The 26,263-nt window shown below is 44.3% G+C and overlaps 1 protein-coding gene across 4 annotated transcripts in view; it reads right to left on the bottom strand.

Annotated features, from left to right (window-relative positions):
* The window catches only part of LOC110513446 (A disintegrin and metalloproteinase with thrombospondin motifs 3), a 146,114-nt gene that overhangs the window by 69,546 nt on the left and 50,305 nt on the right, over positions 1 to 26,263 (bottom strand). For all 4 annotated transcript variants that reach the window (XM_036959865.1, XM_036959863.1, XM_036959864.1 and 1 more), the window contains exon 4: positions 22,808 to 23,004. In XM_036959865.1, the coding sequence (XP_036815760.1) occupies positions 22,808 to 23,004 (197 nt within the window). The remainder of the gene's footprint in view (positions 1 to 22,807; positions 23,005 to 26,263) is intronic.

The following is a 26,263-nucleotide window of genomic DNA, read 5'->3' as shown; positions in this document are numbered from 1 at the left end:
GTCTGTGTCAATGACTGATTTTCACCTGTATTGCTAGACTTTTCACTTCTAAAATCTCACCTCTGTTAATTAAAAGTACCTCTCCAGAACAACTACTTTATTCATTATAGTGATTGAGGAGTAACATTAGAACAGAGTAATATTCCCCACCAACATTAGACAACAACACAGAAAACCCTTAAATAGCTGAAATAAGTAAATCAATGACGAGAGGATAGTCACATTAACTGATAACAGACAGACTTGGTGGTTTAGCAGGAAGATTGGAATGATGTAAACCAAGAGATTGTGAGTTCAAATCCCAGGTGAGGACATTTATATAAGTCAACATGTGTCAAATATATACATTGAAAATGTTGTATATTAAAAGCACTGTGCTTGTAACCAGATGCACTTTTTTTTAGTTAAGATGCCCAAATAATAATTTATAGTTTAATGAACATATGAGACAAGTTGAGCAAACAGACCATTTTAAGTTGACCCCCCCCCCCTTCTAGGTTTACTACCCATAAGGCTCTGGTCAAACATAGTTCACTACGGAATACGGAGCCATTTGTGACGCAGACTGAGTAACATTTCCATCCGAGCATGTTTAATCCTCATCAAACCATCCACTACGTGTCAATACTCCCTCTAGGGTCCTATATAGTCAATCAACAGCTTCAATTTGTGGTTTGCTGAATGCGGGTTTGAGGAAAAGAACCAGGGATTTGGAATCTTGCTTCTGTTTCCATAGCTACATATAGAAGTCTTAGAACAGTCCCGCTTGGTTATGGATCCTGATTATCAACATGCCGAGTCAGCTGACTGGAGACCAGTAGGGACCAGGAGACACAGGGTTCATTGAGTTACACGTCAGAAAAACAACCTTTCTAATTATTTTGTTTTCTTCTCACAGGTGACTCTTTAACCTGTTGTCCTAGAAAATATATATGCTATGAAAACATATGTGTAAGCTATACAACACAATCAGTCTTCTATGGTTGGTTTGATTTGAACTTTGTATGTCTGCCTAAACATGAACTTGATGTACTGGCTGCGGTTACTAGACAGTTTTTGTGAATATGTCTCGACGCTTTACTGCATCGTTTTCCTTTTTCTTCAAGTGTGTCTTAAACTAAAATGTATGGATGAAATAGGCTGCCGTTGGGCCTCCCGAGTGGTGCAGCCTTCCCTAGGTACTGCATCGCAGAGTTGCGGCGTCACTACAGTCTGGGATCAAACCCAGGCTGTGTCACAATCGGCTGTGACCGGGAGACCCATAGGGCGGCGCCCAATAAGCCCAGTGTTGTCATAGTTAGGGGATGGTTTGGCCCGGGGGGGCTTTACTTAGCTCATCGTGCTCTAGCGACTCCTTGTGGCGCTGACCTCGGTCAGTGGCGCTGACCTCCTTGCAGGCTGACCTCGGTCATCAGTTGAATGTTGTAGCTGGCTTCTGGGTTAATAGCCTACGGCTATTCTTCAACATAAATGCGTAAAACTACATCACAATGCTGTAGACACCTTGGGGAATACGTAGAAAGCGTAAGCTCGTTGATGGTACATTCACAGCTGAATAGGGAGTCATTGGAACGCAGCGCTTTCAAAACCTGGTGCACTTCCGGATTGGATTTTTCTCAGGCTTTCGTCTGCAAGTTCTGTTATACTCACAGACAATATCTTTACAGTTTTGGAAACGTTAGACTGTTTTCTATCCAAAGATGTCAATTATATGCATATTCTAACATATTTTCCTGACAAAATATCCCGTTTAAAACGGGAACGTTTTTTTCCAAAAATGAAAATACTGCCCCCTAGCACCAAGAGGTTAAGAAACGTGACTTTGGGGGGGTCATGTTTCGGAGGACGCATGATTTGACCTTTGCCTCTCCTGAGCCCGTTGTGGAGTTGCAGCGATGAGACAGACCAGATGTGTCTCAACAACACTAGACCAGATATGTCTCAACAACACTAGACCAGATATGTCTCAACAACACTAGACCAGATATATCTCAACAACACTAGACCAGATATATCTCAACAACACTAGACCAGATATGTCTAAACAACACTAGACCAGATATATCTCAACAACACTAGACCAGATATGTCTCAACAACACTAGACCAGATATGTCTCAACAACACTAGACCAGATATATCTCAACAACACTAGACCAGATATATCTCAACAACACTAGACCAGATATATCTCAACAACACTAGACCAGATATGTCTCAACAACACTAGACCAGATATGTCTCAACAACACTAGACCAGATATATCTCAACAACACTAGACCAGATATATCTCAACAACACTAGACCAGATATGTCTCAACAACACTAGACCAGATATGTCTCAACAACACTAGACCAGATATATCTCAACAACACTAGACCAGATATATCTCAACAACACTAGACCAGATATATCTCAACAACACTAGACCAGATATATCTCAACAACACTAGACCAGATGTGTCTCAACAACACTAGACCAGATATGTCTCAACAACACTAGACCAGATATATCTCAACAACACTAGACCAGATATATCTCAACAACACTAGACCAGATATGTCTCAACAACACTAGACCAGATATATCTCAACAACACTAGACCAGATATGTCTCAACAACACTAGACCAGATATGTCTCAACAACACTAGACCAGATATATCTCAACAACACTAGACCAGATATGTCTCAACAACACTAGACCAGATATGTCTCAACAACACTAGACCAGATATGTCTCAACAACACTAGACCAGATATGTCTCAACAACACTAGACCAGATATGTCTCAACAACACTAGACCAGATATATCTCAACAACACTAGACCAGATATATCTCAACAACACTAGACCAGATATGTCTCAACAACACTAGACCAGATATGTCTCAACAACACTAGACCAGATATGTCTCAACAACACTAGACCAGATATATCTCAACAACACTAGACCAGATATCTCTCAACAACACTAGACCAGATATATCTCAACACCACTAGACCAGATATATCTCAACAACACTAGACCAGATATATCTCAACAACACTAGACCAGATATATCTCAACAACACTAGACCAGATGTGTCTCAACAACACTAGACCAGATATATCTCAACAACACTAGACCAGATATGTCTCAACAACACTAGCCCAGATATATCTCAACAACACTAGACCAGATATATCTCAACAACACTAGACCAGATATGTCTCAACAACACTAGACCAGATATGTCTCAACAACACTAGACCAGATATATCTCAACAACACTAGACCAGATATATCTCAACAACACTAGACCAGATATGTCTCAACAACACTAGACCAGATATGTCTCAACAACACTAGACCAGATATATCTCAACAACACTAGACCAGATATATCTCAACAACACTAGACCAGATATATCTCAACAACACTAGACCAGATATATCTCAACAACACTAGACCAGATGTGTCTCAACAACACTAGACCAGATATGTCTCAACAACACTAGACCAGATATATCTCAACAACACTAGACCAGATATATCTCAACAACACTAGACCAGATATGTCTCAACAACACTAGACCAGATATATCTCAACAACACTAGACCAGATATGTCTCAACAACACTAGACCAGATATGTCTCAACAACACTAGACCAGATATATCTCAACAACACTAGACCAGATATGTCTCAACAACACTAGACCAGATATGTCTCAACAACACTAGACCAGATATGTCTCAACAACACTAGACCAGATATGTCTCAACAACACTAGACCAGATATGTCTCAACAACACTAGACCAGATATATCTCAACAACACTAGACCAGATATATCTCAACAACACTAGACCAGATATGTCTCAACAACACTAGACCAGATATGTCTCAACAACACTAGACCAGATATATCTCAACAACACTAGACCAGATATATCTCAACAACACTAGACCAGATATCTCTCAACAACACTAGACCAGATATATCTCAACACCACTAGACCAGATATATCTCAACAACACTAGACCAGATATATCTCAACAACACTAGACCAGATATATCTCAACAACACTAGACCAGATGTGTCTCAACAACACTAGACCAGATATATCTCAACAACACTAGACCAGATATGTCTCAACAACACTAGACCAGATATATCTCAACAACACTAGACCAGATATGTCTCAACAACACTAGCCCAGATATGTCTCAACAACACTAGACCAGATATGTCTCAACAACACTAGACCAGATATGTCTCAACATCACTAGACCAGATATGTCTCAACAACACCAGACCAGATATATCTCAACAACACTAGACCAGATATGTCTCAACAACACTAGACCAGATATATCTCAACACCACAAGACCAGATATGTCTCAACAACACTAGACCAGATACAGTGCCTTGCGAAAGTATTCGGCCCCCTTGAACTTTGCGACCTTTTGCCACATTTCAGGCTTCAAACATAAAGATATAAAACTGTATTTTTTTGTGAAGCATCAACAACAAGTGGGACACAATCATGAAGTGGAACGACATTTATTGGATATTTTAAACTTTTTTAACAAATCAAAAACTGAAAAATTGGGCGTGCAAAATTATTCAGCCCCTTTACTTTCAGTGCAGCAAACTCTCTCCAGAAGTTCAGTGAGGATCTCTGAATGATCCAATGTTGACCTAAGTGACTAATGATGATAAATACAATCCACCTGTGTGTAATCAAGTCTCCGTATAAATGCACCTGCACTGTGATAGTCTCAGAGGTCCGTTAAAAGCGCAGAGAGCATCATGAAGAACAAGGAACACACCAGGCAGGTCCGAGATACTGCTGTGAAGAAGTTTAAAGCCGGATTTGGATACAAAAAGATTTCCCAAGCTTTAAACATCCCAAGGAGCACTGTGCAAGCGATAATATTGAAATGGAAGGAGTATCAGACCACTGCAAATCTACCAAGACCTGGCCGTCCCTCTAAACTTTCAGCTCATACAAGGAGAAGACTGATCAGAGATGCAGCCAAGAGGCCCATGATCACTCTGGATGCACTGCAGATATCTACAGCTGAGGTGGGAGACTCTATCCATAGGACAACAATCAGTCGTATATTGCACAAATCTGGCCTTTATGGAAGAGTGGCAAGAAGAAAGACATTTCTTAAAGATATCCATAAAAAGTGTTGTTTAAAGTTTGCCACAAGCCACCTGGGAGACACACCAAACATGTGGAAGAAGGTGCTCTGGTCAGATGAAACCAAAATTGAACTTTTTGGCAACAATGCAAAACGTTATGTTTGGCGTAAAAGCAACACAGCTCATCACCCTGAACACACCATCCCCACTGTCAAACATGGTGGTGGCAGCATCATGGTTTGGGCCTGCTTTTCTTCAGCAGGGACAGGGAAGATGGTTAAAATTGATGGGAAGATGGATGGAGCCAAATACAGGACCATTCTGGAAGAAAACCTGATGGAGTCTGCAAAAGACCTGAGACTGGGACGGAGATTTGTCTTCCAACAAGACAATGATCAAAAAACATAAAGCTAAATCTACAATGGAAAGGTTCAAAAATAAACATATCCAGGTGTTAGAATGGCCAAGTCAAAGTCCAGACCTGAATCCAATCGAGAATCTGTGGAAAGAACTGAAAACTGCTGTTCACAAATAATCTCCATCCAACCTCACTGAGCTCGAGCTGTTTTGCAAGGAGGAATGGGAAAAAATGTCAGTCTCTCGATGTGCAAAACTGATAGAGACATACCCCAAGCGACTTACAGCTGTAATCGCAGCAAAAGGTGGCGCTACAAAGTATTAACTTAAGGGGGCTGAATAATTTTGCACGCCCAATTTTTCAGTTTTTGATTTGTTAAAAAAGTTTGAAATATCCAATAAATGTCGTTCCACTTCATGATTGTGTCCCACTTGTTGTTGATTCTTCACAAAAAATACAGTTTTATATCTTTATGTTTGAAGCCTGAAATGTGGCAAAAGGTCGCAAAGTTCAAGGGGGCCGAATACTTTCGCAAGGCACTGTATATCTCAACAACACTAGACCAGATATGTCTCAACACCACTAGACCAGATATATCTCAACAACACTAGACCAGATATATCTCAACAACACTAGACCAGATATATCTCAACAACACTAGACCAGATATATCTCAACAACACTAGACCAGATATGTCTCAACAACACTAGACCAGATATATCTCAACAACACTAGACCAGATATGTCTCAACACCACTAGACCAGATATATCTCAACACCACTAGACCAGATATGTCTCATCAACACTAGACCAGATATATCTCAACACCACTAGACCAGATGTGTCTCAACAACACTAGACCAGATATATCTCAACAACACTAGACCAGATATATCTCAACAACACTAGACCAGATATATCTCAACAACACTAGACCAGATATATCTCAACAACACTAGCCCAGATATGTCTCAACAACACTAGAACAGATATATCTCAACAACACTAGACCAGATATATCTCAACAACACTAGCCCAGATATGTCTCAACAACACTAGCCCAGATATATCTCAACAACACTAGACCAGATGTGTCTCAACAACACTAGACCAGATATATCTCAACACCACTAGACCAGATATATCTCAACAACACTAGACCAGATATATCTCAACAACACTAGCCCAGATATGTCTCAACAACACTAGACCAGATATATCTCAACAACACTAGACCAGATATATCTCAACAACACTAGACCAGATATATCTCAACAACACTAGACCAGATATATCTCAACAACACTAGCCCAGATATGTCTCAACAACACTAGCCCAGATATGTCTCAACAACACTAGACCAGATGTGTCTCAACAACACTAGACCAGATATATCTCAACACCACTAGACCAGATATATCTCAACAACACTAGCCCAGATATGTCTCAACAACACTAGACCAGATATGTCTCAACAACACTAGACCAGAAAGGTTTCAACAACACTAGACCAGATGTGTCTCAACAACACTAGACCAGATATGTCTCAACAACACTAGACCAGATATATCTCAACAACACTAGACCAGATATGTCTCAACAACACTAGACCAGATATGTCTCAACAACACTAGACCAGATATGTCTCAACAACACTAGACCAGATATGTCTCAACAACACTAGCCCAGATATGTCTCAACAACACTAGACCAGATATGTCTCAACAACACTAGACCAGATATGTCTCAACATCACTAGACCAGATATGTCTCAACAACACCAGACCAGATATATCTCAACAACACTAGACCAGATATGTCTCAACAACACTAGACCAGATATATCTCAACACCACAAGACCAGATATGTCTCAACAACACTAGACCAGATACAGTGCCTTGCGAAAGTATTCGGCCCCCTTGAACTTTGCGACCTTTTGCCACATTTCAGGCTTCAAACATAAAGATATAAAACTGTATTTTTTTGTGAAGCATCAACAACAAGTGGGACACAATCATGAAGTGGAACGACATTTATTGGATATTTTAAACTTTTTTAACAAATCAAAAACTGAAAAATTGGGCGTGCAAAATTATTCAGCCCCTTTACTTTCAGTGCAGCAAACTCTCTCCAGAAGTTCAGTGAGGATCTCTGAATGATCCAATGTTGACCTAAGTGACTAATGATGATAAATACAATCCACCTGTGTGTAATCAAGTCTCCGTATAAATGCACCTGCACTGTGATAGTCTCAGAGGTCCGTTAAAAGCGCAGAGAGCATCATGAAGAACAAGGAACACACCAGGCAGGTCCGAGATACTGCTGTGAAGAAGTTTAAAGCCGGATTTGGATACAAAAAGATTTCCCAAGCTTTAAACATCCCAAGGAGCACTGTGCAAGCGATAATATTGAAATGGAAGGAGTATCAGACCACTGCAAATCTACCAAGACCTGGCCGTCCCTCTAAACTTTCAGCTCATACAAGGAGAAGACTGATCAGAGATGCAGCCAAGAGGCCCATGATCACTCTGGATGCACTGCAGATATCTACAGCTGAGGTGGGAGACTCTATCCATAGGACAACAATCAGTCGTATATTGCACAAATCTGGCCTTTATGGAAGAGTGGCAAGAAGAAAGACATTTCTTAAAGATATCCATAAAAAGTGTTGTTTAAAGTTTGCCACAAGCCACCTGGGAGACACACCAAACATGTGGAAGAAGGTGCTCTGGTCAGATGAAACCAAAATTGAACTTTTTGGCAACAATGCAAAACGTTATGTTTGGCGTAAAAGCAACACAGCTCATCACCCTGAACACACCATCCCCACTGTCAAACATGGTGGTGGCAGCATCATGGTTTGGGCCTGCTTTTCTTCAGCAGGGACAGGGAAGATGGTTAAAATTGATGGGAAGATGGATGGAGCCAAATACAGGACCATTCTGGAAGAAAACCTGATGGAGTCTGCAAAAGACCTGAGACTGGGACGGAGATTTGTCTTCCAACAAGACAATGATCAAAAAACATAAAGCTAAATCTACAATGGAAAGGTTCAAAAATAAACATATCCAGGTGTTAGAATGGCCAAGTCAAAGTCCAGACCTGAATCCAATCGAGAATCTGTGGAAAGAACTGAAAACTGCTGTTCACAAATAATCTCCATCCAACCTCACTGAGCTCGAGCTGTTTTGCAAGGAGGAATGGGAAAAAATGTCAGTCTCTCGATGTGCAAAACTGATAGAGACATACCCCAAGCGACTTACAGCTGTAATCGCAGCAAAAGGTGGCGCTACAAAGTATTAACTTAAGGGGGCTGAATAATTTTGCACGCCCAATTTTTCAGTTTTTGATTTGTTAAAAAAGTTTGAAATATCCAATAAATGTCGTTCCACTTCATGATTGTGTCCCACTTGTTGTTGATTCTTCACAAAAAATACAGTTTTATATCTTTATGTTTGAAGCCTGAAATGTGGCAAAAGGTCGCAAAGTTCAAGGGGGCCGAATACTTTCGCAAGGCACTGTATATCTCAACAACACTAGACCAGATATGTCTCAACACCACTAGACCAGATATATCTCAACAACACTAGACCAGATATATCTCAACAACACTAGACCAGATATATCTCAACAACACTAGACCAGATATATCTCAACAACACTAGACCAGATATGTCTCAACAACACTAGACCAGATATATCTCAACAACACTAGACCAGATATGTCTCAACACCACTAGACCAGATATATCTCAACACCACTAGACCAGATATGTCTCATCAACACTAGACCAGATATATCTCAACACCACTAGACCAGATGTGTCTCAACAACACTAGACCAGATATATCTCAACAACACTAGACCAGATATATCTCAACAACACTAGACCAGATATATCTCAACAACACTAGACCAGATATATCTCAACAACACTAGCCCAGATATGTCTCAACAACACTAGAACAGATATATCTCAACAACACTAGACCAGATATATCTCAACAACACTAGCCCAGATATGTCTCAACAACACTAGCCCAGATATATCTCAACAACACTAGACCAGATGTGTCTCAACAACACTAGACCAGATATATCTCAACACCACTAGACCAGATATATCTCAACAACACTAGACCAGATATATCTCAACAACACTAGCCCAGATATGTCTCAACAACACTAGACCAGATATATCTCAACAACACTAGACCAGATATATCTCAACAACACTAGACCAGATATATCTCAACAACACTAGACCAGATATATCTCAACAACACTAGCCCAGATATGTCTCAACAACACTAGCCCAGATATGTCTCAACAACACTAGACCAGATGTGTCTCAACAACACTAGACCAGATATATCTCAACACCACTAGACCAGATATATCTCAACAACACTAGCCCAGATATGTCTCAACAACACTAGACCAGATATGTCTCAACAACACTAGACCAGAAAGGTTTCAACAACACTAGACCAGATGTGTCTCAACAACACTAGACCAGATATGTCTCAACAACACTAGACCAGATATGTCTCAACAACACTAGACCAGATATGTCTCAACAACACTAGACCAGATATGTCTCAACAACACTAGACCAGATATATCTCATCAACACTAGACCAGATATGTCTCAACAACACTAGACCAGATATGTCTCAACAACACTAGACCAGATATGTCTCAACAACACCAGACCCTAGACCAGATATGTCTCAACAACACTAGACCAGATATGTCTCATCAACACTAGACCAGAAAGGTTTCAACAACACGAGACCAGATATGTCTCAACAACACTAGACCAGATATATCTCAACAACACTAGACCAGATGTGTCTCAACAACACTAGACCATATATCTCAACAACACTAGACCAGATATGTCTCATCAACACTAGACCAGATATATCTCAACAACACTAGACCAGATATATCTCAACACCACTAGACCAGATATATCTCAACAACACTAGACCAGATGTGTCTCAACAACACTAGACAAGATATATCTCAACAACACTAGACCAGATATATCTCAACACCACTAGACCAGATATGTCTCAACACCACTAGACCAGATATGTCTCATCAACACTAGACCAGATATGTCTCAACACCACTAGACCATATATCTCAACAACACTAGACCAGATATGTCTCATCAACACTAGACCAGATATATCTCAACAACACTAGACCAGATATATCTCAACACCACTAGACCAGATATATCTCAACAACACTAGACCAGATGTGTCTCAACAACACTAGACCAGATATATCTCATCAACACTAGACCAGATATGTCTCAACACCACTAGACCAGATATATCTCAACAACACTAGACCAGATATATCTCAACAACACTAGACCAGATATGTCTCAACAACACTAGACCAGATATGTCTCAACAACACTAGACCAGATATGTCTCAACAACACTAGACCAGATATATCTCAACAACACTAGACCAGAAAGGTTTCAACAACACTAGATCAGAAAGGTTTCAACAACACTAGACCAGATATATCTCAACAACACTAGACCAGATATATCTCAACAACATTAGACCAGATATGTCTCAACAACACTAGACCAGATATGTCTCAACAACACTAGACCAGATATGTCTCAACAACACTAGACCAGATATGTCTCAACAACACTAGACCAGATATATCTCAACAACATTAGACCAGATATGTCTCAACAACACTAGACCAGATATGTCTCAACAACACTAGACCAAATATATCTCAACAACACTAGACCAGATATATCTCAACAACACTAGACCAGATATATCTCAACAGCACTAGACCATGGTGAGTTAGGTCAAATGGTCTCCTCCCAGCAGAGCGAAGGTCGGCCATATTGATTTATTTGTTTTAGTGACAGTCTCTCTCCTTTTTACCAGAATACTGGAGGTCTGAGCTGATGCACTTTGTTTTAGTGACCGTCTCTCTCCTGTTTACCAGAATACTGGAGGTCTGAGCTGATGCACGTTGTTTTAGTGACAGTCTCTCTCCTGTTTACCAGAATACTGGAGGTCTGAGCTGATGCACGTTGTTTTAGTGACAGTCTCTCTCCTGTTTACCAGAATACTGGAGGTCTGAGCTGATGCACTTTGTTTTAGTGACCGTCTCTCTCCTGTTTACCAGAATACTGGAGGTCTGAGCTGATACACGTTGTTTTAGTGACAGTCTCTCTCCTGTTTACCAGAATACTGGAGGTCTGAGCTGATGCATGTTGTTTTAGTGACAGTCTCTCTCCTGTTTACCAAAATACTGGAGGTCTGAGCTGATGCACGTTGTTTTAGTGACAGTCTCTCTCCTGTTTACCAGAATACTGGAGGTCTGAGCTGATGCACGTTGTTTTAGTGACCGTCTCTCTCCTGTTTACCAGAATACTGGAGGTCTGAGCTGATACACGTTGTTTTAGTGACAGTCTCTCTCCTGTTTACCAGAATACTGGAGGTCTGAGCTGATGCATGTTGTTTTAGTGACAGTCTCTCTCCTGTTTACCAGAATACTGGAGGTCTGAGCTGATGCACGTTGTTTTAGTGACCGTCTCTCTCCTGTTTACCAGAATACTGGAGGTCTGAGCTGATACACGTTGTTTTAGTGACAGTCTCTCTCCTGTTTACCAGAATACTGGAGGTCTGAGCTGATGCATGTTGTTTTAGTGACAGTCTCTCTCCTGTTTACCAAAATACTGGAGGTCTGAGCTGATGCACTTTGTTTTAGTGACAGTCTCTCTCCTGTTTACCAGAATACTGGAGGTCTGAGCTGATGCACTTTGTTTTCGAGTGATGCTTTAAACACAGCCGAGGAAGGCCCTGGGATGGCCTGCCTGTCGATGATGTCATTATCCCAGTAAGTCATAAACACAACAGTCACAGTGATAAAGGCGGGCGCTGCACATGCCGCCTCTCAGGTCACTAAGTACGGTGATGCTCCTTACAAATTACAGAACCGAAATAAGGAAGCATTTTTGTTTTGCTGGTCTCTCTGTAACTATGACGTGGATGTAAATAAACCCAGCTGGGGGACAGTCTACGCCAAGTTCTCCAAAACAAGACGTGATGTTCACCCTCTCCCCAAGGACACATCACCCATCTATCAGCCTTCTATCTGTGAACACATATCGCTGAATTAAGAGGGGAAGAGATGTCTAACACACTAGATAAATGATAAGCTAAATGTCAATAGGCAGGACAGCACACACTGTTTAAAACACCACAGTACAAACATATAAACGACTGTGTAACTGACGCAAGACTGGAACTTGGCAACGATCCAACATTTACATAGCAAAAGAACGTAGACTAGGCTACACATCAACCAAATAGCCTTTATTCATTCACTTCCAGAACAGTAAATCAGCTATTTAATGAAACAGTTTTTAAGTAAAGTAAAGGCAGATGACCCCAGATTCCCCTGGACGTTGTGTGATGTAATGTCCTCAGATCTCCATACTGAGTTGAATGCTGACCTGTATAAATGTCGGGTTGATGCTGGACGTTAAACTGAGCAGCTGTTGAACAATGAGGACAAACGTCAGAAATAGCCACAGCCTTTTCCAGCCATAGTGGAACATACTCTAAACATCATAAATGTTATTCAATGTGGTTTCAATAAACTTCAGAATACTGTAGTACCTACTGAATATACATACTACTGATGCAGTTTAAATCTCCTGCATACAGTCTTTAAACCTATCCAGTCTTTTTTATTTGATTTATATAACAAAAAAACTTTACTAGTGAGGGAGTTACCAAACCAAGTGACACCCTATTCCCTATATAGTGTACTACTTTTCACCAGGGTCAATTGGTCAAAAGTACTGCATTTTAAGCTAATAGGTCAAATAGGGTTCCATTTGGAATGCATCCCCAAGCAGCCAATGGCTGCTCTGCCTCTGCTCAGCTGAGCTCACTACACACAGAGCCTAATTCAGAATTGGATTGTTTCTGTCCAGCTGGCTCACAGCAATGAGCACAGCAGCTGTAAGATAGCTGGAGGGACATACAGTACCAGTCAAAATATTAAGAACACCTACTCATTTAAAGGGTTATCTTTATTTTTACTATTTTATACATTGTAGAATAATAGTGAAGACATCAAAACTATGAAATAACACATACGGAATCATGTAGTAACCAAAAAAGTGTTAAACACATGAAAATATATGAGGAGTCCAAATTCTAGATTTTTGGTTCCAACCGACGTGTCTTTGTGAGACGTAGATAAGGTGAATGGATGATCTCCGCATGTGTTGTTCCCACCGTGAAGCATGGAGGAGGAGGTGTGATGTGTCGGGGAGCTTTGCAGGTGACACTGTCAGTGATTTATTTAGAATTTAAGGCACACTTAACCAGCATGGCTACCACAGCATTCTGCAGCGATACGCCATCCCATCTGGTTTGCACTTAGTGGGACTATCATTTGTTTTTCAATGACCCAACACCTCCAGGCTGTGTACGGGCTACTTGACCAAGAAGGAGAGTGATGGAGTGCTGCATCAGATGACCTGGCCTCCACAAACACCCAACTTCAACCCAATTGAGACGGTTTGGGATGAGTTGGGCCGCAGAGTGAAGGAAAATCAGCCAGCAAGTGGTCAGCATATGTGGGAACTCCTTCAGGACTGTTGGAAAAGCATTCCAGGTGAAGCTGGTTGAGAAAATGCCAAGATTATGCGAAGCTGTCATCAAGGTAAAGGGTGGCTACTTTGAAGAATTTCAAATCTGAAATAGATTTTGATTTGTTTAACACTTTTTTGGTTACTACATGATTCCATGTGTTATTTCATAGTTTTGATGTCTTCACTATTATTCTAAAATATAGAAAATAGTAAAAATAAAGAAAAACACTTGAATGAGTAGGTGTCCAAACTTTTGAATGGTACTGTATATCTCTCCCTACCTGCCTGTCTTGTGTACAGCATAACATCAACATGGACAAAACCCTCGTGGGTTTTCTCTAACAACACAGCCATTGTGCTCAGGCAGGCACTTCACAGGCTCCTAGCATGCCTTGTTCCAGGCAGGCACCTCACAGGCTCTGCAGGCTCCTATCATGGCTTGGTCCAGACAGGCACCTCACAGGCTCCTAGCATGGCTTGGTTCAGACAGGCACCTCACAGGCTCTGCAGGCTCCTAGCATGGCTTGTTCCTGGTGTACACCTTGCAGGCTCTGCAGGCTCCTAGCATGGCTTGTTCCTGGTAGGCTCTGCAGGCTCCTAGCATGGCTTGGTCCAGGCAGGCACCTCGTAGGCTCTGCAGGCTCCTAGCATGGCTTGGTCCAGGCAGGCACCTCGCAGGCCCTGCAGGCTCCTAGCATGGCTTGGTCCAGGCAGGATGTGCTTTAATCAGTTCCTTGGCCCGGGAGATTTTCTCCAAGTGGTACTGTACCAGCTCCACATTCTGTACTGGTGGCTGGGAAAGATTGGTGGGATTAACTAGAAGAGCTACAGTGTTTACCTTGTTTGTAGAAACTCAGCCAAGGGAGTGGGCTCACTCACAATTTTGCCTAAGAACACAGGCCTGACTAAAGAATGGTACCAACACATCCTCCGAGAGCAACTTCTCCCAACCATCCAGGAACAGTTCGGTGACGAACAATGCCTTTTCCAGCATGATGGAGCACCTTGCGATAAGGCAAAAGTGATAACTAAGTGGCTCGGGGAACAAAACACCGATATTTTGGGTCCATGGGAAGTATCTTTTTTTCTTTTTTTAACCCCTTTTTTCTCCCCAATTGGTAGTTACAGCCTTGTCTCATCGCTGCAACTCCCGTACGGACTCGGGAGAGGCGAAGGTCGAGAGCCATGCGTCCTCCAAAACACAACCCATCCAACCCGGAAGCCAGCCGCACCAATGTGTCGGAGGAAACACCTTATACCTGGCGACCTGGTCAGCGTGCACTGCGCCCGGCTCGCTACAGGAGTCGCTAGTGCGCGATGAGACAAGAATTTCACTGTCGGCCAAACCCTCCCTAACCCGGACGACGCTGGGTCAATTGTGCGCCGCCCCATGGGCCTCCCGGTCGCGGCCGGCTGCGACAGAGCCTGGACTCGAACCCAGAATCTCTGGTGGCACAGAGATTAGACCACTGCGCTATCCGGGAGGCCTGGAAGTTGTTTTGTCAAAAGTAAAATATGTAGGCTATGGAATCATCAACAGATGGACCACAGAGCAGCAGGCCTCCTCAACCAACAGTAGGCTGTGGAATCATCAACACATGGACCACAGAGCAGCAGGCCTCCTCAACCAACAGTAGGCTGTGGAATCATCAACACATGGACCACAGAGCAGCAGGCCTCCTCAACCAACAGTAGGCTGTGGAATCATCAACAGATGGTGGACCACAGAGCAGCAGGCCTCCTCAACCAACAGTAGGCTGTGGAATCATCAACACATGGACCACAGAGCAGCAGGCCTCCTCAACCAACAGTAGGCTATGGAATCATCAACCGATGGTGGACCACAGAGCAGCAGGCCTCCTTCAACAGATAGTAGGCTATGGAATCATCAACAGATGGACCACAGAGCAGCAGGCCTCCTCAACCAACAGTAGGCTGTGGAATCATCAACAGATGGACCACAGAGCAGCAGGCCTCCTCAACCAACAGTAGGCTGTGGAATCATCAACAGATGGACCACAGAGCAGCAGGCCTCCTCCTCAATCAACAGTAGGCTATGGAATCATCAACAGATGGTGGACCACAGAGCAGCAGGCCTCCTTCAACAGACAGTAGGCTATGGAATCATCAACCGATGGTGGACCACAGAGCAGCAGGCCTCCTCCTCAACCAACAGTAGGCTATGGAATCATCAACAGATGGTGGACCACAGAGCAGCAGGCCTCCTCAACCAACAGTAGGCTGTGGAATCATAAACAGATGGACCACAGAGCAGCAGGCCTCCTCAACAGACATTCACTGTTGCCTGAAGTTGTTTAATATGCTGTGTTAGTGTCAGCCTGGCCTGGCAGAGCTGACCAGCAGGGCTGAGCAGCAGCAGATCCTCTAGTCGGGTGGATGTGGATGTTCTGATTGGCTGCCATGCAAAGCAGAAGTCCAGCACCAGCCAACCCCATCCCGCCACAGCCCTCCCCCCCACCCCCGCCCTCTCCACTCCCAGTCAACTCACAGTGGCTGCCTCCCAAATGGAAACCTAACCTATAGTGCACAACGTTTAACAAGCAGTCCTAGGGAATAGGGTGCCATTTAAGAACAGTGACAGGTCTAGTGCAGCTAATCAGACCACCCTGTTGGACCCAAATGGTAACTGTTACAGAGTGAAACCAGCACCCTGTGAAAATCTGACTTGGTGGATTAGGGTTGTGGAATCAGATTAAGGTGGTAGGAGCTGCCTGAGACTGTAATGAACAAACTGAGAGGTTTTTCTCTTTCATTAGTAATCTATCAACATTCAGAGAGAGAGAGAGAGAGAGGCGCGAGGGATACGTAATGTTTCAACGTCCACTATGTGAGAGGAGGAGACTAGTACAGTAACAACTAGGCCCTGAGGGGGAATCTATACACACTAGGGGGGGTCAGTCTGGCCAGCGAGTCAGCAACAAAGCTGTTCCTACTCTATCATGTCTAAACACACTGGGGGGGAGGAGATCAGTCTGGCCAGCGAGCCAGCAACAAAGCTGTTACTACTCTATCATGTCTATACACACTGGGGGGGAGGAGATCAGTCTGGCCAGCGAGCCAGCAACAAAGCTGTTACTACTCTATCATGTCTATACCCACTGGGGGGAGGGGGGGGGGATCAGTCTGGCCAGCGAGCCAGCAACAAAGCTGTTACTACTCTATCATGTCTATACACACTGGGGGGGAGGAGATCAGTCTGGCCAGCGAGCCAGCAACAAAGCTGTTACTACTCTATCATGTCTATACACACTGGGGGGAGGGGGGGATCAGTCTGGCCAGCGAGCCAGCAACAAAGCTGTTACTACTCTATCATGTCTAAACACACTGGGGGGGGGGGGGATCAGTCTGGCCAGCGAGCCAGCAACAAAGCTGTTACTACTCTATCATGTCTAAACACACTGGGGGGAGGGGGGGGGATCAGTCTGGCCAGCGAGCCAGCAACAAAGCTGTTACTACTCTATCATGTCTATACCCACTGGGGGGAGGGGGGGGATCAGTCTGGCCAGCGAGTCAGCAACAAAGCTGTTACTACACTATCATGTCTAAACACACTGGGGGGAGGGGGGGATCAGTCTGGCCAGCGAGCCAGCAACAAAGCTGTTACTACTCTATCATGTCTATACCCACTGGGGGGGGGGGGGGGGGATCAGTCTGGCCAGCGAGCCAGCAACAAAGCTGTTACTACTCTATCATGTCTATACCCACTGGGGGGAGGGGGGGATCAGTCTGGCCAGCGAGCCAGCAACAAAGCTGTTACTACTCTATCATGTCTATACACACTGGGGGGAGGGGGGGATCAGTCTGGCCAGCGAGCCAGCAACAAAGCTGTTACTACTTTATCATGTCTATACCCAATGGGGGGAGGGGGGGATCAGTCTGGCCAGCGAGCCAGCAACAAAGCTGTTACTACTCTATCATGTCTAAACACACTGGGGGGGAGGAGATCAGTCTGGCCAGCGAGCCAGCAACAAAGCTGTTACTACTCTATCATGTCTAAACACACTGGGGGGGGGGGGGGATCAGTCTGGCAAGCGAGTCAGCAACAAAGCTGTTCCTACTCTATCATGTCTAAACACACTGGGGGGGAGGAGATCAGTCTGGCCAGCGAGCCAGCAACAAAGCTGTTACTACTCTATCATGTCTATACACACTGGGGGGGAGGAGATCAGTCTGGCCAGCGAGCCAGCAACAAAGCTGTTACTACTCTATCATGTCTAAACACACTGGGGGGGAGGAGATCAGTCTGGCCAGCGAGCCAGCAACAAAGCTGTTACTACTCTATCATGTCTATACACACTGGGGGGGGGGGGGGGGGCTCAGTCTGGCCAGCGAGTCAGCAACAAAGCTGTTACTACTCTATCATGTCTATACACACTGGGGGGGAGGAGATCAGTCTGGCCAGCGAGCCAGCAACAAAGCTGTTACTACTCTATCATGTCTAAACACACTTGGGGGAGGGGGGGGATCAGTCTGGCCAGCGAGCCAGCAACAAAGCTGTTACTACTCTATCATGTCTATACCCACTGGGGGGAGGGGGGGGATCAGTCTGGCCAGCGAGTCAGCAACAAAGCTGTTACTACACTATCATGTCTAAACACACTGGGGGGAGGGGGGGATCAGTCTGGCCAGCGAGCCAGCAACAAAGCTGTTACTACTCTATCATGTCTATACCCACTGGGGGGGGGGGGGGGATCAGTCTGGCCAGCGAGCCAGCAACAAAGCTGTTACTACTCTATCATGTCTATACCCACTGGGGGGAGGGGGGGATCAGTCTGGCCAGCGAGCCAGCAACAAAGCTGTTACTACTCTATCATGTCTATACACACTGGGGGGAGGGGGGGATCAGTCTGGCCAGCGAGCCAGCAACAAAGCTGTTACTACTTTATCATGTCTATACCCAATGGGGGGAGGGGGGGATCAGTCTGGCCAGCGAGCCAGCAACAAAGCTGTTACTACTCTATCATGTCTAAACACACTGGGGGGGAGGAGATCAGTCTGGCCAGCGAGCCAGCAACAAAGCTGTTACTACTCTATCATGTCTAAACACACTGGGGGGGGGGGGATCAGTCTGGCAAGCGAGTCAGCAACAAAGCTGTTCCTACTCTATCATGTCTAAACACACTGGGGGGGAGGAGATCAGTCTGGCCAGCGAGCCAGCAACAAAGCTGTTACTACTCTATCATGTCTATACACACTGGGGGGGGGGGGGGGGGGGGGCTCAGTCTGGCCAGCGAGTCAGCAACAAAGCTGTTACTACTCTATCATGTCTATACACACTGGGGGGGAGGAGATCAGTCTGGCCAGCGAGCCAGCAACAAAGCTGTTACTACTCTATCATGTCTAAACACACTGGGGGGGGGGGGGGGGGATCAGTCTGGCAAGCGAGTCAGCAACAAAGCTGTTACTACTCTATCATGTCTAAACACACTGGGGGGGAGGAGATCAGTCTGGCCAGCGAGCCAGCAACAAAGCTGTTACTACTCTATCATGTCTATACACACTGGGGGGGAGGAGATCAGTCTGGCCAGCGAGCCAGCAACAAAGCTGTTACTACTCTATCATGTCTAAACACACTGGGGGGAGGGGGGGGATCAGTCTGGCCAGCGAGCCAGCAACAAAGCTGTTACTACTCTATCATGTCTAAACACACTGTGGGGAGGGGGGGGATCAGTCTGGCCAGCGAGCCAGCAACAAAGCTGTTACTACTCTATCATGTCTAAACACACTGGGGGGAGGGGGGGATCAGTCTGGCCAGCGAGCCAGCAACAAAGCTGTCACTACTCTATCATGTCTATACACACTAGGGGGGGGGGGGATCAGTCTGGCCAGCGAGCCAGCAACAAAGCTGTTACTACTCTATCATGTCTATACACACTGGGGGGATGGGGGGGATCAGTCTGGCAAGCGAGTCAGCAACAAAGCTGTTACTACTCTATCATGTCTATACACATGAGGGGAGGTGGGGGGGGGGGGGGGATCAGTCTGGCCAGTGAGCCAGCAACAAAGCTGTTACTACTCTATCATGGCAAGTCAGTCCCACGAGAGAGCACAGTCTTCCAACTTCCACAAACAGTCATCTTGTACTGCAGGCAAAGGTCAACTGGTTTGGTCAATTACATTCCAATAGCTTTTTGGAATTTCAGTTTACATAAGTGAATTTAAATGGAATTGACCCCCCCAACCCTGGTCTGAATGGTGAATAGTACAGTAAGTCAGTCCCACGAGAGAGCACAGTTTTCCAACTTCCACAAACAGTCATCTTGTACTGCAGGCAAAGGTCAACTGGTTTGGTCAATTACATTCTAATAGCTTTTTGGAATTTCAGTTTACATAAGTGAATTTAAATGGAATTGACCCCCCCAACCCTGGACTGAATGGTGAATAGTACAGTAAGCTGTTCACAGGAAAGTTAAAGCACTCACACACAGCTAAACAGTGCATAGGGGACAAACAGTTAGGAAAGATTTAAAGGTCCCGAACACTCATTCTGATTCCCATGGAAAAGTGCCTTTTGAGTGACAAAAACATCACCCACAATATGTTTCACCTATAAAACATTTCAACATGTGAAGTTAGGAAGTCTGAAAGGACAGATTGAGTGGGCGGGGACCTAGCAGGCTGAGTGGGCGGGGACCTAGCAGGCTGAGTGGGTCGGGGACCTAGCAGGCTGAGTGGGCGGAGACCTAGTAGGCTGAGTGGGCGGGGACCTAGCAGGCTGAAAGGACAGATTGAGTAGGCACGGAGATAGTTGACTGAGTGGGCGGGGACCTAGCAGGCTGAGTGGGCGGGGACCTAGAAGTCTGAAAGGACATATTGAGTAGGCACGGAGATAGTTGACTGAGTGGGCGGGGACCTAGCAGGCTGAGTGGGCGGGGACCTAGCAGGCTGAGTGGGCGGGGACCTAGAAGTCTGAAAGGACAGATTGAGTAGGCACGGAGATAGTTGACTGAGTGGGCGGGGACCTAGAAGTCTGAAAGGACAGATTGAGTAGGCACGGAGATAGTTGACTGAGTGGGCGGGGACCTAGAAGTCTGAAAGGACAGATTGAGTAGGCACGGAGATAGTTGACTGAGTGGGCGGGGACCTAGAAGTCTGAAAGGACAGATTGAGTAGGCACGGAGATAGTTGACTGAGTGGGCGGGGACCTAGAAGTCTGAAAGGACAGATTGAGTAGGCACGGAGATAGTTGACTGAGTGGGCGGGGACCTAGAAGTCTGAAAGGACAGATTGAGTAGGCACGGAGATAGTTGACTGAGTGGGCGGGGACCTAGTAGGCTGAGTGGGCGGGGACCTAGCAGGCTGAGTGGGCGGGGACCTAGCAGGCTGAAAGGACAGATTGAGTAGGCACGGAGATGATCCCTTATTGCTGTGACTTCAAATCAGTGTAGATGAAGGGGAGGAGACGGGTTAAATAATTGTCTTGAAGCCTTGAGACATTTGAGACATTGAATGTGTATGTGTGCCATTCAGAGGGTGAATGGGCCAGACAAAAGATTGAAGTGTCTTTGAATGGGGTATGGTAGTAGGTGCCAGGCGCACAGGTTTGAACTGCAACACTAGTGGGGGTTTTTCCAACTCAGTATTAGGAAGGTGTTCCTAATGTTTGGAATACTCAGGGTATATTATCTCTCAGACAATGTTCATAATTCATGACTATCAATGATGTCAAGAAGTTTGTATGAATCTCCTGTTTGAAATGTCTCTCGGCGTAATGACATGACAACTGTGTTGTTGTTTTGGCAACCCTTCTCCTTGCTTTTGTTCCATGCTGGCTAAAGACCTAGCTAGCCAGCAACTTCTCTAGCAAACACCAGACACAGATGAAAGCAGAAACCTATAAGTACATTTGCCTTAGAATAGATGAATAGGGGAAACCTCTCTAATTATATTTGTTGACACGCTGCAGTCAACTTTAGGCATCAGTTGACTAGCTAACTAGCTATGTAAACCATAGCCCTCTGCAAACACGCCTTCTGCCATGTTGGTTACTAGGACGAAACCTTACTTAAAAAGGTACTTTTGAGATATTAATATAAGTATTTTAAATGTTGATGGAATTAGAGTGAAAAATAATTGTATTTCAAAATCTAAATATATTCCATATTTGAGAGAACAATATAAGAAGTGTAACGACGCTAAGATGGTGTCTGTATCATGTACGGTTCACAGACCTATGGCTACGTTTACACAGGCAGCCCCAATTCTGATCTTTTCTTCACTATTTGGTCTTTCGGCCAATCAGTTTAGCTCTGAAAAAAAGATCTGATGTGATGAAAAGATCTGATGTGATGAAAAGATCTGATATGATTGATCAAAATACCAATTAATGAAGAAAGAAATATCAGAATTGGGCTGCCTGTGTAAACGCAGCCGTAGGGTTTAAAAAGGGCCTAAACTGGCCACTTTCATCATGATTTTCCCCAAAACTGTTGGTGATACAAATAGAAAAATCAGGTCAAACATCCTTCCTCCCAATGAAGTTACTACGTGAGCATTGCCAGAACAATCTGACATACCAAAAATATTTTCGGCCTACACTGGCGTGGAATCGCCAATAGCATTCACAAAGTATTTATATGTGTGTGGCATATAAAGAGTAAAAAATGGACTTACTATGTTGATGAGTGTGAGGACATAGTTCTGTACGTGCTCCTTGCCATGGAAGCGCACCACAGAGTCGTCCACAGCCAGCAGCACCTCAATGTTGTAGTCGTCCTTCTTGGCGTGCCGCCGTTTGCGCTCAGACTCTGTCAGCTTGAGCTCCAAGAGGTCCAGAGCACCGGGGAGGTCAGCAATCCCAAAGTCTGTCACTGTGTGGAGGAGAAGAGACATGAGGAATTACAACAAGGAACATTTAGCATATTTAGCATATTCATGTAAACATGAACAGCATGTTCAAGTAACATAGCAACATTTAGCCTACAGCAAGCATGTTTACATGAGGAATTACAACAAGTAACATAGCAACATTTAGCCTACAGCAGCATGTTTTACATGAGGATGAGGAGGTAGTATGGCCTCCTCTCCGATGGCTCCCAATTCCCTATTTAGTGCACTCCTCGTAGGTGCTTCACAACATTAAAAATGGAAAACGGTGCCATCGGGGACATAACCTACGAGTTTGCTGCTCAAGCGTTGGTCAAAAGTAGTGCACTTAAATAGGAAATGGGGAGAAATATGGGACACAACCAAGCTTTGGAATTGTCTCGTGTCGTCTCAATGATGCAGACAGTCCAGACATGAACAGGAGAGACTGTACAAGGCTGATCTGAGACCTGTACAATGATGCAGACAGTACAGACATGAACAGGAAAGACTGTACAAGGCTGAACTGAGACCTGTACAATGATGCAGACAGTCCAGACATGAACAGGAGATACTGTACAAGGCTGATCTGAGACCTGTACAATACAACGACCCCTTGATCCCATCACCTGAACACTATCTCCAATCATACATAAACAACAGCATGACACGCCAACATCCTCTTCCTGCTCAACCCCCTCAACATCCTCTTCCTGCTCAACCCCCTCAACATCCTCTTCCTGCTCAACCCCCTCAACATCCTCATCCTGCTCAACCCCCTCAACATCCTCTTCCTGCTCAACCCCCTCAACATCCTCTTCCTGCTCAACCCCCTCAACATCCTCTTCCTGCTCAACCCCCTCAACATCCTCTTCCTGCTCAACCCCCTCAACATCCTCATCCTGCTCAACATCCTCTTCCTGCTCAATCCCCTCAACATCCTCTTCCTGCTCAACCCCCTCAACATCCTTTTCCTGCTCAACCCCCTCAACATCCTCTTCCTGCTCAACCCCCTCAACATCCTCTTCTTGCTCAACCCCCTATGTACACTATACAGTGCCTTGCGAAAGTATACGGCCCCCTTGAACTTTGCCACCTTTTGCCACCTTTCAGGCTTCAAACATAAAGATATAAAACTGTATTTTTTTGTGAAGAATCAACAACAAGTGGGACACAATCATGAAGTGGAACGACATTTATTGGATATTTCAAACTTGTTTAACAAATCAAAAACTGAAAAATTGGGCGTGCAAAATGATTCAGCCCCTTTACTTTCAGTGCAGCAAACTCTCTCCAGAAGTTCAGTGAGGATCTCTGAATGATCCAATATTGACCTAAATGACTAATGATGATAAATACAATCCACCTGTGTGTAATCAAGTCTCCGTATAAATGCACCTGCACTGTGATAGTCTCAGAGGTCCGTTAAAAGCGCAGAGAGCATCATGAAGAACAAGGAACACACCAGGCAGGTCCGAGATACTGTTGTGAAGAAGTTTAAAGCCGGATTTGGATACAAAAAGATTTCCCAAGCTTTAAACATCCCAAGGAGCACTGTGCAAGCGATAATATTGAAATGGAAGGAGTATCAGACCACTGCAAATCTACCAAAACCTGGCCGTCCCTCTAAACTTTCATCTCATACAAGGAGAAGACTGATCAGAGATGCAGCCAAGAGGCCCATGATCACTCTGGATGAACTGCAGAGATCTACAGCTGAGGTGGGAGACTCTGTCCATAGGACAACAATCAGTCGTATATTGCACAAATCTGGCCTTTATGGAAGAGTGGCAAGAAGAAAGCCATTTCTTAAAGATATCCATAAAAAGTGTTGTTTAAAGTTTGCCACAAGCCACCTGGGAGACACACCAAACATGTGGAAGAAGGTGCTCTGGTCAGATGAAACCAAAATTGAACTTTTTGGCAACAATGCAAAACGTTATGTTTGGCGTAAAAGCAACACAGCTGAACACACCATCCCCACTGTCAAACATGGTGGTGGCAGCATCATGGTTTGGGCCTGCTTTTCTTCAGCAGGGACAGGGAAGATGGTTAAAATTGATGGGAAGATGGATGGAGCCAAATACAGGACCATTCTGGAAGAAAACCTGATGGAGTCTGCAAAAGACCTGAGACTGGGACGGAGATTTGTCTTCCAACAAGACAATGATCCAAAACATAAAGCAAAATCTACAATGGAATGGTTCAAAAATAAACATATCCAGGTGTTAGAATGGCCAAGTCAAAGTCCAGACCTGAATCCAATCGAGAATCTGTGGAAAGAACTGAAAACTGCTGTTCACAAATGCTCTCCATCCAACCTCACTGAGCTCGAGCTGTTTTGCAAGGAGGAATGGGAAAAAATGTCAGTCTCTCGATGTGCAAAACTGATAGAGACATACCCCAAGCGACTTACAGCTGTAATCGCAGCAAAAGGTGGCGCTACAAAGTATTAACTTAAGGAGGGCTGAATAATTTTGCACGCCCAATTTTTCAGTTTTTGATTTGTTAAAAAAGTTTGAAATATCCAATAAATGTCGTTCCACTTCATGATTGTGTCCCACTTGTTGTTGATTCTTCACAAAAAAATACAGTTTTATATCTTTATGTTTGAAGCCTGAAAGGTGGCAAAAGGTGGCAAAGTTTAAGGGGGCCGAATACTTTCGCAAGGCACTGTATATGATGACAGAAACCTCTGTATGGTCCATATCTGGAATATAATGTTGATGTCCCGTACGTCAGAGACATCATCTTCTGTAATATACAACTTAAAGAAACAGATGACTGTGCATTCTCAGTAGGATATGATTTGGCATTTTAGTTATTTTATTTGTAAGCTGCATGTGTCCCTGGAAAATGACTCGGCGAAATGCAACAGTTACCTGTAAAGTCAACAATGGAAAGAACGGAAACCATCCGAAAATAACAGTTAAGTACAATAGCAAAACATAATAATGTTTTTAATTTCCTTATTGAACATTATTGTTGTCAACAGCAACAGGAATGTGTCTGGATAAAATGTGTTATTACCATGTAGAAACAGCCTGGTGTTATAAAACATAGAGTGTGGCTATGGGCAGCTGGGAATTATCACATTCCACCATGACGGCAAGGAAGCTCTGCCACCTCACTACGCTGTCTGAGACCCACACACTAGACCAGACGGGCATCCAGCCTGGGCTCAATACTATTCCAAATCGAGGACTTTCAGCGCTTGCTCTAGCCTGCTTCCTTATGCAGACAGTTCTAGGAAGGTGAATCGTA

This window comes from Oncorhynchus mykiss, chromosome 23 (assembly GCF_013265735.2).
Source record: "Oncorhynchus mykiss isolate Arlee chromosome 23, USDA_OmykA_1.1, whole genome shotgun sequence".
Classification (NCBI taxonomy): domain Eukaryota; kingdom Metazoa; phylum Chordata; class Actinopteri; order Salmoniformes; family Salmonidae; genus Oncorhynchus; species Oncorhynchus mykiss.
The sequence above is the reverse complement of the archived record's forward strand: the minus strand, read 5'-3'. Positions and strand labels throughout refer to the sequence as shown.